Here is a 15,026-nt window from a genome sequence, read left to right as displayed (position 1 = left end):
CCCGAAACGTCACACACTACATGTTTCTCACCGTTAAGGCCAGAACTATTGTACTCTTGCGGATGGCAGCGATATGGTCAGGACATAAATGTCGATGTCGAGGTCTGCCAGCCACGACGAGAGGGTTTGCAGGAGAGAGAAAGTTCGTGTCGTTTTGCAATTCCTCCACCGATGCAGGAGCGCAGACTCGAGTCGTTTAGCATACGGTCCATAGTCTGTTGTATGGCCACAGTCGCACTCCCGTTGCTTGTTTTTAACGTGTCTGTGTATTTTTCGATTTAAAGCTTTCGTGACTGCGGGGATTCATCTTCTTGGTTCTTTCGGTAAAGTCACGTAGAATGGAAATAATACAATAATAGAAATAAAACATAATAAAATAATTCTCACGATGTTTCGGCCACAACGCAAGCAGCCGTCCTCAGGTGGAGAACAGGTCTGTCGAGAAGACAGAGTCTGAATGACACACCCCAGTCGCTCCAAGCCTGGGGTGTCTGTGTATCTGTATGGGTCTGTGAAAAGTACGGTGCTGTTTATGAGTCTCCACAGAGCGTCTGTGAATCTCGATGCATCTTTGACTCTCAATGGGTCTCCACAGTACAGTAGAACCTGGGAGATCAAACGCAGCAGAACTCGAACAAATCGGTGTTCGAACAATATTTCCAAATCTTCTTGGTTCTTTCGGTAAAGTCACGTAGAATGGAAATAATGAAATAATAAAAATACAATATAATAAAATCTTTTATTTTTAAATAATAAAAATAAAACATAATACAATATTTTATTTTATTATGTAAAATGTTTATTATTTTATTATTTCCATACAATAAAATATTTTATTTTAAAAATAAAATATTTTATTATGTTTTATTTGTATTATTTTATTATTTCCATTCTACGTGACTTTACCGAAAGAACCAAGAAGATGAATCCCTGCAGTCACGAAAGCTTTAAATCGAACAATATTTGCGAACATTTTTTGCCCCGGAAACCGAACAAAATTCGGAGGTCGAACGGGCAATCGCGACTTGAAAGAAGCTGTGCGGCTGAGACGCGTATGACCAGCGTGCATGACGCTTGCCCAAGGGGACTTCCCTTCCAAACAATAACACCACCACCACCTCCTCTTCCTCACCACCTTCCACTCAAGCCAACAACTCTCCTTACCACAGGTCAAGTGAAGTTCAATGTTAATTTATTTCATTTATTCCATATATTTATTCATTTATTCCATTTATTTATTGTTTCCTGTTTTTTTGTATGATTGTATGCATGTAATTACTGTAAACTTCGTGTAGAAATGCTTTATAATTAGAGATTTTTTGTGTCTGGAACCAATTAATGTCATTTACATTAATTCTTATGGGGGAAATGTATTCGGTGTTCGAACAAATCGGTGTTCGAATGGCCTTCTGGAACGAATTAAGTTCGATCTCCGGGGTACCACAAAAAATATATAATTCTGTCTCAGTGAATGTATATTTCTATCTCCGGGTTTACGATGTGGTCAATAGTTTGGTGTGCATAATAACCGCAATGGTACTGTTGCGGCTTGTACAGGATGGTCCAGATGTCTTGTGACGCCCCTCCAATTAATTCACCCCTAAAAATTACTCCTTTGCGTATTAATTTATGTTATAAATCAACAACAGTACTTAGATAATGAAATGGGGGGAGGTGGTGGAGGGGTCACAAGACATCTGGACCTCACCCTGTATCACACACACGTGGATAAAACGAACAAGCGTGTGATTGGTGGACCCCCTTCAATTAGCTGGAGGGGGGGGGGCTGAGAGCGGTGGCCACGTGGTGCCTGCGACTGCCACGTGGCATTCGAATCGTGGCCATTCCGGAGGTAACAACATACAGCGCCAATTAACGATAAAAACGATAAAACAATATTAAAACGCGCCAATTCGGGGGGCGGGAAAGGTGTAAAATCCTCGTCGTGATATAGACTTTATTGTGGTCGTGTGTGTTTTTGTTGTATTAATAGGCGTCGGTAAATTGCGTGGAAGTTTTAACAAGTTTCCCCCCATACACGCGCGCGCGCCATTTTAACACGTGGCCCCGTGAATGCGGTCGTACAGGGCCGTGGTCATTCCACTGCTGGATGGAAGTCTTGCCTTACTAAGACGTGTCGGTGGTAGACCACACACACACACACACACCCCCGCCAAATACGTGTTTGCCCAGTTATAAATCGTGTCTGAATTAATGTTGCAAGTCTCTTTTAAGGGACTGCAGGTTACTGTACTTTCGCCGTCGAGTAAAAATGTTGTCGGTAGAGCGTTCACTTGTAATTAAACTTTTTTTTTGTTAAATAGCCACGTATTAAATACGGTGTTGTTGCTGGCGAGTAGACACGCACTAGAGTATCAGCGCCATGGAGATGGAGCGACGAAATTGAGCTCGCTTGGAGAGTCGGGCCCATTGTTCCATGGCTGGATCGTGACATGTTAGCGACTGATTTCATCCAGCAGTGGATTTATCGATGGTGGCTGACTATGACTAAGCGTTGGCACACACAAACCCCCAAATTAAGTTCCTTTTGGAATATATTAAATTCTGGGGGTGAAAGAATGTGGATTATTAATTCGCAATTGGTGGTGAATGTACCCTATGACCGTATCACATGCGTCAGATCTGCCAAGCTCGGCAGGCTTGGGGCCACATCTTGATTTTCTCGTTCCACCGTTGCCCACGTCTTTTATGTTCGCAAGCGTGGTTAATAAATGATGATCCCAAGCCATACACCACCTCGCACGGTGGTGGGAGAGGCTCTCATCTAGCAGTGGCTCGAGAAAGCTGTGCGTTTCAATTGGTACTGAGAGAGTGAGAGATGAAGGTTGTGGCATCAGCCGAGGTTAAGGTTTGTTACAAGTCGTCCCATTGTCTTAGCCCGCAATGCGCCACCTTCAATTTTGTCGTCCACTTCTCTCGTTTATGGAACGCTGCTGCGAATCTTGAAACAAATGTTCGGCGCGTTTGGTTTTTCTTTGTTCACTATTCACAAGTGACGGAACCAGGACTCAAAAGCTGATGAGGCTAGGAAGGTTGAAACCAGTTTGCTCGCTTAAATACTTAATGGATAATAATGCTTGTGATAGCCAAAATGATGATGGCCTCTACACCAGTTGGATGGAGACTCTGGCTGGTAAAAGAAAAATTCCCTTTGCCGATAACTAAATGAAAAAAGTAAACGAAAAATGGTTAGCGGTTTGCCGACAACCTTATGAAAAACCGGTTTTGCCACCCATAACTTTATAGAAACGACTCGAGCAGTAAACGGGGACATGTTAACCTTGTTAAATGAGAGATGTAATAAGGCTGCTGCTGTGTTGCACTAGCGCGCCAGGCCCGCGATTAAAAATAAAGAAATGGGCCAAGATTCTTAAATGCCCTCCCGCCTCTGTCCTCTAGGAGTATGGATGGGGAATGCCACTGCGTTAGTCGGGTGTGGGTAAGCCCACCTCTTGAAAAGGCGTCTGTTCGACGAGGAGTAGTAGACCAAATACCCTCTAGAAGCTCCCTCTTGAGCGGTAAGGTCCTGCTGCCAGCAATTCGCATGAGCAAGCAAATGATTGCTGGCTTTGCAACCACTACCCTTTAACTGAACAACGAGGGGAAAAGTACTAACCACGCAGTTGAATTAGGTCAACTGTGCGGTTTGGAACTTCGTTTTGGCCAGTCGGTACATTCATTCAAATTCCATTGCCAATGATTACCAATTCCTGAGTTCGGAAGCAGTAGTCCTGAAATGGATGACCTGTTTACCGGTTATCGTTTGACAACCAGTGGCGACAGATCAGCATTCTGCTGTTATGTGTGTGAGGGTTACATTTGGCCCACAAGTCCTATTCATGGAGAAGGGAACAAGACCACAATACAGAACACGCGCCACTCGTGGTGGAGCAACATTGAAACACGTCACGCCTTTCCGCATTGCTCCACCGAACGCGTATTCCAATGTGTAAAGTGGACAAACATCGTCTCGTGCGAAACCTGGGGGCTTGGGGGTCGGGTAATGCCGCAGCTTCCACTCAAGATCACAGGGGGGTATGGTTCATATGCCGCCCTACCCGTCCTCGCCAGCAATGTTGGCAGTGGCTAAACAAGTAAACACGTGTGCTACTTGCACAAACGGGTGTTGTGACCGGCGCCTTGACTCGTGCGTGCAGAACAAACGGTTCAAACCCAGCATGAATGTTGGAGCGTCTGATTTGGTAGTTTAGCCTGCCAAATCAGACGGATGGGATTCCAGAAAAAATGCTCACGAAACTTGGTGTTGTAATTGCGTTTACTAGATCAGACCGTTTTCCTGTGCACCCAATGTCGTGTGTGAAAATTAAATGATCTGTTGGAAATGACCCAAACAAATCAGCGATTCAGAGTTGAGCTGTACATGGACATTTGTTTATACTTAATGTCGAAGACAGAATTTTGTCCGTTCAGAAGGGCCGTTGTCCAAAGCAGCCAACTTTATATACTTTATTTTCCAGTGTTATTAATGACAGCAGTGATGTTTTTTTTATCCTGTGCTTGCAACTTAGGGTTTCATAATTAAAAAGGAATACAGTACTACCAATTTTATCATAGCTTAATACATGTCTATTATAGATGCTGACATTGAACTGATAGCATTTTTGGAAAAAAATATTTGCATGGCCAATCTTTGTTGCAGGTCGCAGAGAACACGAGCAGTTGTACAACGATGAGCAGCAATCCTCCCGACCCACACCATTTGGACATAAAAACCAGCATCTCGACGGCAAGCCAGATGCGGGTGGACAGCACGCTACGCCAGGCGTTGTTGGCCATCAGCCAGCTGCTCACACAGCCGCAGCAACAGGCGGAGCAAACCATCACCATGTTGAGCACCGAGCAATTGAACAGCCTCGTGAAAGCAAATGTGATTCCCAGCAGCACCACACTGGTGGCACCCGTCACCGCTGCTGCTGCTGCCGTCGCTGCATCGGCCGTGCCTCCCTGGGCTGTTTTTCAATACGGGGCGATTGGATGGCCGTACGGACACAACCCATACCTATACCCTTACCCTCAGCCCAGGCCGTATTCGCTTCCCTGCATCTGCAGCAACTGTCAGCCGGCACAGTGCTGCACAAGTCACCCGTCGCACCTGCATGCACCTGCGGGGCAGATGCAGTTGGGTTGCACTCAGCCCGTGCCTGCTGGCGCCCAGCAGGAGTGCGGTCATCATGCACATGCACACACTGGAAAGTGCCCACAGGAAACTTGCAGCCAGGAAAGCAGCCGCCCCAGCACGGATGGAGCCAGTCGTTTCACGCCACAAGGCGACTCAAATGTTTACGGCGGGGAGTCGCGTGGCATGGGAGGGACCAGAGTCTTTAGAAGTAGAGATGGCGGTGACTGGAAGAGGCAGAATGTGCAGGGCACAGACTCACATTCTAGCAGCGCGGGAGGCAGAGGGGCATCCGGTGGGTGGAATGAGCAGCAAAACTGGAGCAAGGGTGGTTATCGAGGTGGGAGCAACCATGATGGTGGTGGTGGCGGGCGTGGTGGATGGCGTGGTGGTCGGGGAAATTGGTCGGGTAGAAATGTTACTTCTGATCGTAAACGGCCATGGGAATCTATGGAGCCCAATAATCGTGGTTCTCAGGATTTGAACACAAGCTCCTCATCCTTCCCCAGGGAACCTGCCAAGCAGCGTAGTGCTCCGTGGTTGGCACAAAAGGTTGATGGAGAGACCCCTAATGCCACAGCATCTGTTGTATTGTCTGATGATTGGGAAAATGACCCCGCTATACCCGAGGGCAGCGGAGAAGAGAAAAGCCAGGCAAGCTAAAATACATATATATGACGGGTGAATTACCACACGTGACTTTGCCAAATGAAAGCAACAGTATTTGAAGTTGTGGCTGTGATTAATCAACAGCAGATGTTCAATTAATACTTGCTTTCAAGGCATGTAACATTCATTGGTTAATATTTTTACCGACTACATGCATCAAGGCAAGGAAGCATTATTTACAAGGTGACTGAATTTGGGTTTCGGCTCCCCTAATTAATCCAGGTCCTCAAGTTCAGGGAGTTTATGATCAAAGCCCAGTCACCAATGACTGGACAAAACTTTCACGTTAAAGTCGCTTTTTTGCACTTAATTTGACTAAATTCCAGCTTTGAGAATTTCCAAATTTATCAGCTTTGTATGTAACATTAAGTAGTAATGATGCGTGATAAAATGTGCTTCCTATCGTGTGAATAAAAGTCACTTGATGGAATTTCATAAGTAGCTCCACAATATATGCTTCTCTGGGCTGCTCTTTAACCCAGGGTGATGCATAATCCAAAGGTCCGAATGGACGCTTCTTGTCATGGAGAGAGATCACAATTGGAACAAAATTGTGGGGAAATGACAATGTATGCAAATTATTTTGAAATCTTGAGGCTAATGGAACAAATTGGATAGATGATTCAAACCAAGATGTGCAAATGAAACAAAAACATGACCTCTGACCGGAGACAATTGGTAAAGTCATAAAAAGGTTAATCGTTGCATGCCTGGTTTCATTGGATGGTGTGATCATTTTGAAATAAGTCGACATTGTACGAGTAGGTGAGTTGATATGCCAGTTACCCTTACGTGCTTTACAAAACTTGTTAACATATTAAACAAGTTATAGTATTTGGTTACATCACTTGAATTTGTATCACCGATGTAAAAAAAAAGTTGGGAGTCTCACGTGGCTTAGAATGTAAGAGTACTTTTAGTTTCCAGCTGGATGGCAAAATAGAATTGCTTTGGTGAAGAGTGCCACGAAGTTGTGTTTACTCCTTTTCTGTGTTATTTTTCTAAAATAGAAAAACCTCTTACACGTAGGGTAATGGCACATCTTTAAAGAATTAGTTATTCAATGTTTTTTTCTGTGTTAAATGTTAATGTGTTTTATCTGAACTTGTGTTGCACTGGTTTGAGGGCAGTTTTGCAATCTTAATTCAGACTGGTTAGGGGTCAACAGCAATTAATCTCTCAGGGGTTGATAAAATAGCATACCACATTGTGGGACATGATAGTTGACCGACATATACACTCAACCCTGACATCTGTATAGTTTCTACCATTTGCTCACAGATAATGACAGGCGATGTGGTACCAAATGCTGGTTTGATTGCAGAAGCACCTTTTTGAGGTTTTCTTGAGTTAATGACAACGTGTGGTAGGATATATGCTGTTGGAATAACCCAGTGTTGACAAGTTGTCTTGATTGTTAAAAAAACACGTGGATGTTTTATAAGCATTGTTGTGTTTGGACTTCTGAAGTCATTTCATTGTCATATGCACACAAGTTTGTTATCGTGTTATAGCCAAATAAACGGTTTATGCATTTCAGTGTGCGGTATATTACATGCATTGCCATTAATTGTACATACCATCAAAATCCTGTGACTATCCTGCCATATGGCCGATGGTGCTTGGATGGGTAACCACACGAGGAAAGGTGTAATAGGCATTGATGGCTAAAGAGGACTGCTTACAAATCCACTGTGGCCCCCCCCCAACTCCACCCCTCCCCATCTTTGTCAACCTGCACTGACCTGTGTGAAGTATAGCCGAACATTCCTCACCGCCCACAAGGCTTAGCGAGGCCCTCATCCAGCAGTGAATTGTCAAAATGTGCCTCAATACGAGCTGTATAATTAACAACCACGTGGCCCTCCGTATGAAACAAATGTTAGGAGGCTCTCGTCGAACAGTGGATTGGCAAAGAATGGCTGCACATTTACCAGTGTGAAAACCCAACACTTTCCCAAGCTCATCTGCAGGAATAAAATTGTGTAAAGTTTTCACAATTCACAGCAGCACATGGGCTAACTCCACAATCACTGCCAGCCAGTTTTGTTTTAAACTTATGATTGGCCAGAGCAACTGTTGGCCAATAATATGAGCAATCACAACCACTGCATGTGCACAAAATGTAATTATATTTCACGTGTAATTCACTCATGACGTGCAGTTTTTAAATATGGTATCTTGACAATGCACATCGACAGTATTACCTTGTCCTTTCACTGTAAACGAATACACTGTATAATAGACAGCCATTTTCAATCCGCTGCTGCATGAAGGCCTCCCCACACTCCGTCGTGCGTGGAGGCTTGAATCACTAACACGATTTTTGTTCCTGGGTAGTGTTATTTTCTAATTGCTTATGCCTCAAAAGTATAGAAAATGGATATTATTCCCCACAAACTTTGCTTTTTTAAATCCTTTATATTAAGTTCACTTGCTTGCTTGCTTAGGACCGTGCAAATCTTTCGGTCGTTGTTTAACCCACTTCTCGTGATCCAATCGAGCTGACATTTTGCACACAGACTAGTGCGTGACAATGCATGTTCGTGAAATTTTTTTTCAAAAATTTTACACTTTTTAGGACAAAAATATATTTAATTACCAATTGCTTAATGCTGCCATGCAATCATCTGACCCATAGGTGGCAGCCATCTCAAGCCAGAGGACGAGAGGACTCTAGCTGCCACGCATATAAAGGATTTATAGTGAGAAACTTTGTTTTTACGGGTTATACTTGTTTATATCGCGTTGGACAGACCGACATAACTATACATTTGCGTGCATGTATATTTATTTCTCTTAGCCAACACATCATTAAAACACATTTATTATGCAACGGCAACATATTCAACAAATATCTTTCAAAAGGTGGTTGCACTCATTAAAAGACACAAGCCTTCAGAGGCTCATCAGTACCTGCCATATGGCATGGAAGCAGCCAGGCTCAACACCAATAAAAACCTGCAATATTTGTTAAAACTCAACTCGGCAGGAATCATTCGCCAAGCCCATTTGTGGTAGCATAATCCCCCCTTTCCACCGGTACATCTGAGCCACGGGGCCTTCAGTATGGATGTTTATCCACTGGCTATTTGCCATGCGGAACCAGCAAAAATTCAGTGATACTCTGGACTCGCAAGACCCATTGCGTGTGATTCGTTAGTCGTTATATTGTAAAGACAGCACGACACTTAAGTGGCATGGCTCATCTGCAGTGGAAAACCTGGCACCTGCCCTGGCAAGGATCAGATGTACAGTGGAAGAGAGCTATAATAGTCAAGAGCTTTAGATATATTTGCAGGCCTTCGTTGAAACAGATGCATATGAAGACTAAATTAACTTTGAAATTGCAATGAAAGCATTGGAGATCTCTGTAGTATCAAGTCCATATAAATGGGACTGCCAAAACATGAAAAGTTTATCTTTGGTATTTGTAAAAACGTACAGGAAATATGGCTTGGTGACTTAACCTGCCAAGTTAAGTTTCCTCAAACTGCAGTCCAAATAACTTGTCCCCCATCCTCTCATCGGTGGCGTATCACCAAGAGGAACTTCATTCACCAGATGTTATGATCAATACAGTAGTCTGACAATGCGAGATTAAAGTTGATACCGGTCGCTGCACGTAGATTTTCTACTTCCAGAAACAGTGATTTGTAAGCGTTCAACTGGACAAAAATTATTGGAAGTGTTTTTTTAAATATTAATTTAACATCGAGTTTCGAAATTAAAGATTAAAAAGTGTGCGGTGGGTGAGGGAGTGTAGTCAGAGGTGGGGAATATGTTTAGCAAACTTAGTTTTAGTTTCTGGCAAAGGTATACCTATTAGCTGCTTTGCATTGTAACAGGAAGGTCTCAACACAAATAGAGGAAGTTTGGAGCAACATATTCTTAGGTTTTTTCGGTAAAGTCACGTAGGTAAAACATCAAAATTAATGAAAATAAAATAAAACAAAAATCACGACGTTTCGGAGGCAACACAAGTCTCCGTCATCAGGTGGGACCGTCACAGCCGAATTAGCTGCATCAAGTAATTCGGCTGTGACGGTCCCACCTGATGACGGAGATTTGTGTTGCCTCCGAAACGTCGTGATTTTTGTTTTATTTTCATTAATTTTGATGTTTTACCTACGTGACTTTACCGAAGAAACCTAGGAATATGATTCCTTGCAGTCACGAAAGCTTCAAATCTAGAATTTGGAGCAACATTGCGCGTTGTGTATTGTGCGCTGTGTGCAATGCATGCACCGTTCTGTGTGGCTTCCCCCACCACCCTCCACCCCAGCATTGTCTTGCGTAGCTTCATATGCTGCAAGATTGAAATTATGTAAAAACTGGGTGAAGGAAATGTGCGGTCCCGCATGTCACAAAGACAGGTCCACGTGACAGGAAGGCTGCCTGGCCCCTGAGCACCGAACCTGTTGCAAATACTGTAGTTGATTCAGAACGTTTGAAATTGTGGGATGGAAATATTCTGACAAAAATATGACTATGTGAATGACAGATGAAAGTCACTTGCGGGCAGGTCCATTTGATGCTCCTAACAATGGAGTGTAAAGCATATGTGAATGTATAATGATAAGTTAGTAATAATATTCATACAAAACAAAAACAATTAAGAAATCAAAATTACAGCCTGTTGTTGTTTTATTCTGTCACGATTAAGGACTGTCAGCCAGCCCTTAATTCTATCTCTGGAATAATGTTATATGGAGTATTTCATCTTCAATGCTTTTAATTAAAATAAATCAAGTATTTTTGCCCTTGTAAACACAACTTTTCCTCGCGCTGATTTTTCCGGATAAACAGTGTTAAAATGTTGACAGTTACCCTTGCCGTTTTTCAATGTTATCGTTTAAACCGGCTGCAAAAATGCTAACTCTCCACACTTGGCAAGCTTACTCTAATATAAATAACCCACCCAACACAAGAGGCACTGTCCCTACTTACATTCATCGTTTTCACCATTGCAGGCAATGTTGGGTTTGGGTTCATCCAGGAATAAAGGCACAAGATCTCCCCCCCATCCACTGCACTCCATCAGTCCTCTGAGATCTTCAGGATTTTCTTTTTCATATCACACAGCTGGAGAGAATTGTATTTTCTGTAAACCCGACACATTTTAGGACTGAAACTATACTTGTGGGGACATAGTGAAGGTTTAATCCAGGTGCGCAGCGCAACTGGGCATTGTGGGTATCCAGACATCGCCAACGTGTTTTGAGATATGACCACGAGACACCCAGAATATGATTTGACTTTAGTCATGGTATTTCTTGAGTCTGCATATTTTTATCCTTCCAACAAACCAACATAAATGGTGATTATGTCGACGACTGGACCGAAATATACAGTGGGGTCAGTACAGTAACAGATTTGGCAGCCAATATTTGTGTAGATTCAATATAAATTACAGAATAGTCGAAATTATTTTATGTGTGACAAGGTCGGGGGGGGGGGAACTTCACGGAACCAGTCTGTAACCTGACCAATAGCCACCAGGAACCGTGAACGAGCAGGACACCCCCAGCCTCCACAACGTGGCTGCATCCTGGGTTTTAGTTCATTTGAAGTGGCGCTGCAGCATGTTGTGCTACAGCAGAAACACCACACCTTGCGATCTCTTCGAGGGCTGCAGAAGGCCGTGACATCATAACTTGCAACGCTCTTTTTCAACAATCACAAGCAAAAAAAATAAGTTACCCGTTTGGTTTCATAAAAATACGTTACAAGCGACTGCTATACAGTATGTACAGATGGTGCGAGCCAAAATAGCTAAAAAATACACAGGTACAGTATCCAGATGGTTATACGCAAATTAAGTTGGTTATACAGCAGAATGGTTGCGTTTTGAATAGAAGCTTCCAAACTTGACGCAGACCATCCTGACATTTTCTCGCATGCCTAGTTGAGTTATTTTTTTAAAGCTAGGAGTTGCTATGATTCGTATATGAAGTGCATTAGATGCGAGGGCGCAATTGCCCAAAAATCTATAAGTGTGACAGAAATTGTCAATTCACATCAATAGATATTCAACACTATAGTATTACCTGCACAAGTGTAATTTCTTCAATAAGTGTTGCTATCAAAATCTCATATACACATAATTTATAGTTATAAGCAAGAAAAGGCATGGCTTTGTTATAAGATGTGTTAAACTATAAGCATGAGTTGTGTATTTTTTTTACAAAATTTTATTCAGCAATTTTGCATAACAAAAATAGAACAAAATGGCTATTAAATAACTTACGTCGCTTGAAATATAACAATACTAACATTCACAAATAATAATTATCTTTAAAACAACCCTATTCGCACGCAAACAGTCCCTGTGACGATACAAAACCATACTGAGCGAGTCCTGTGCTAGGAATGGGACAAGTATAACAAAGTTTGCTCCCTTTGGTTGAGACGAAAATTTGCATTTATGGTTGACTGCCTCGATAAGGCCACACGGAGGACACCCACAGCATGAAGTGCGTCATGCCCAACACTGCACTCGCGCTGGTCAGCCTCGGCAGATCGGTGTTTGCAGTGTGCAGGGGGAAAAAAAAATCACTAAGGCAAAGTCTCTGGCAAGGATATTATCAATTGCACGGGAAGCTACATCAACACTTTAGGTTGGGACTGTGGAGTGACTTCCAGATATCCATCATCTCGTGCGGGTTGCGCGGGTGCACGAGGATGAGGTCCCTGTAGACGCATATGTTGTTGCGCTCCTTCTCGGAGATGTCAAATGTTCGGAAGCCCGAGTTCTTGGTGGGCGCGAAGCCCATGCGCCGGAGGCACATGCCCACGTACACGTCGTCGATGGGAAACTGCATGACCTGGCGTGACACCTGGTGGATCCGCCGTGCCATCTCACCCGAGTAGACGTAGCCGCCGCCGCCGGCGTACGGCGGGTACGCGCCCTCAAACACACTCTCCGGGATGTAGTACTTCACCTTCTTGTCACGGTGCGGCCCGGCGTTGACGATCACGTCGCCCAGGAACAGGTTCTGCACCTTGTCCGGCGCCGTGATGTTGCTCAGCAGGGCGACGGTGCGGTCCGTGTTCACGAACACGTCGTCGTCCCCCTTGAAGATGAAGCGCACGTCGGAGCAGCGCTGCTCCACCCACTTGAGGAAAAGCAGCTCCTTGAGCGTCAGGTTGAAGAAGCTGTCGCGGAAATCCCACTGCAGGATGTCGCTGTAGCGCTTGCTCTCCAGGTCCAGCAGGTGCTGAAGGTTTGGCTCCAGGTCAGGGTTGGCCGGGCGGCCCAGCAGGAACACGCGGCGCACGGTCACGTTGCCCGACGTCTCCGCCCCCCACGACTCGCGGATGGCCTGCCGCCGGTCGAAGTGCGCGATGACCGACTTGATGGCGAATAGGAGGAAGGGCCGGTGACCCGCGCACTTGCGCGGCTGGTCGATGAGCTGCGGGAACGTCTGGCAGTTCTGGTAGAGCAGGAAGTCTCTGAAGGACTGCGGCAACGTCTCAAAGTCACCCACTTCGGTCGTCGCGCGCACGTTCGGCTCGCAGCTGAACACATCGGGCGCGGAGTTGTTGGCATCGTGTTTGCTCACCGCGGTCACGGAGCCCCTCTGGCTGCCATTGACGAGGATCGGGTTGTAGGACCTCTCCAGCCGCCACTGCTCACGGTTCCAGTATGCCTTGGGTGGCTCGTCCATTCGCCAGAACGGGACATCGCTCGCCGGAATGATAGGGGTGCCGCGCTTCTTTGTGGACGAGCTGAACCCCCGCGACAGCTGCATCGTGAAGAAAACGAAGAGGTTGGCGATGACGGCGCAGACCAGCCACAGCAGTGCTTTCTTCTTCATCATGTTCATTGCACACGCACCTGCGCACCAGAGAGGAGGAACAGCAATGGGAAAACCTGCCGTCAAATAGGGTACAGATATAACCACGGAGAATGAGCAGAAGAGGCAACCGGTGTCCCAACGGGAAACATGTTTGCACAAGGACAAAGCGTTCCAAGTCACACAGAGACCTACATGTAGTTAAAATAAATACCAATTCGTTGCCAACTTCCAAATAATTCAAATTCAAATACCATTCATGTGACCCTCTGACAGCTGAGAAAAATCTTTGTTCACACATCTGCCATATCTTTCAATAAGATAAATACTTTTTCAAGTGTACTTAAACAAATACTGTGTTACACTGCAGAATCGTGAGAGTTGGAGGCAGTATCAATTTGGGCCTTCATACAATTTTGAATTAACCATGGCTGATGTGGACTTAAATGACGTCAAGTTACTTTTCACTTAATTAAACAAAACACTGTAGGAGGCACAAAATTGTTCTAATAACTCACAAAGACTTTTTAATGCTCTTTGTGTAGAGATGACGGTTAATCACGTATGGAGATTGATCCACCTACTTTTGTGGTGTCGCTTCATAAAGGCTAGAAAAGCGCTGGTGGAAGTGACAAAATGACCCTGCCAAGTTAGATATCGCTAAAAAAAAGCCAGACGTGAAGCAATCGAAAATAATGGACTCACTGGAGCCGAAAGAAGAACATTTGTTGTATTCCAAAACAAAATTAATGGATGCTGACATTTCCTGTAGTTTGCCAAATACTTCAGAAGTGAGGCATTGCTGGCTGCTACTGGCACTGCTGCACTCGTCTGCCATCAAATATTTATTAGAAGTTTTTTTTTTTAAGCCCTCTCACTACACGTCACACTGGCCTTTTTCAGTCACGAGGGTGGAGAAAAACAACTCTGCAGCTGACAGACCCCCATTAAAAGAACAGTCAACAGGCAGAGAGGCATGTGCCACGTCATCTGGATTAGGGTTCGAATGTCACACGATGATTAGGGTTAGGGTTAGGGTCAGTTTCATTTGGATTAGTTTAACAAACGAATGAGACGAGAACACATTTTTGTTCCCACATTTACGCCAATGCTTGCAACCTTCCAACAAAACCGTTTAAATGTGTGGGGCGCCACGGTGGTGAGATATCAACTACCTCGCCTGGCGAGCCCTTGGTCACTGCATCGTGCGCTCTCAGATGCGCTTCTGCGGCCGTCTGATATGCTCTTCCTTTTGATATTAGGAAGCCACTGGAGCTATGCACTTTTAAATCTAGATTGAAACTAATTTCTTTATAACTGCTTATTGTTTAGTTTGTTGTCCTTCCCCTGCACCACCAATTAGCACAGTTGGCTACGTACGGTGTGAAAGAAGTTCAACA

The 15,026-nt window shown here is 44.4% G+C and overlaps 1 protein-coding gene across 3 annotated transcripts in view; it reads right to left on the bottom strand.

Moving 5' to 3' along the window:
- Positions 1-9,944: 9,944 nt before the first annotated feature.
- B3GNT2 (UDP-GlcNAc:betaGal beta-1,3-N-acetylglucosaminyltransferase 2) overlaps positions 9,945-15,026 on the bottom strand; it is a 71,329-nt gene continuing 66,247 nt past the window's right edge. For all 3 annotated transcript variants that reach the window (XM_078858328.1, XM_078858329.1, XM_078858330.1), the window contains one exon: positions 9,945-13,667. In XM_078858328.1, coding sequence (XP_078714454.1) covers positions 12,436-13,656 — 1,221 coding nt within the window. In that variant the 5' untranslated portion in view covers positions 13,657-13,667 and the 3' untranslated portion in view covers positions 9,945-12,435. The remainder of the gene's footprint in view (positions 13,668-15,026) is intronic.

The sequence above is a fragment of the Lampetra fluviatilis genome, chromosome 7 (assembly GCF_964198595.1).
Source record: "Lampetra fluviatilis chromosome 7, kcLamFluv1.1, whole genome shotgun sequence".
In the NCBI taxonomy this organism is placed as follows: Eukaryota; Metazoa; Chordata; class Hyperoartia; order Petromyzontiformes; family Petromyzontidae; genus Lampetra; species Lampetra fluviatilis.
The sequence above is the reverse complement of the archived record's forward strand: the minus strand, read 5'-3'. Positions and strand labels throughout refer to the sequence as shown.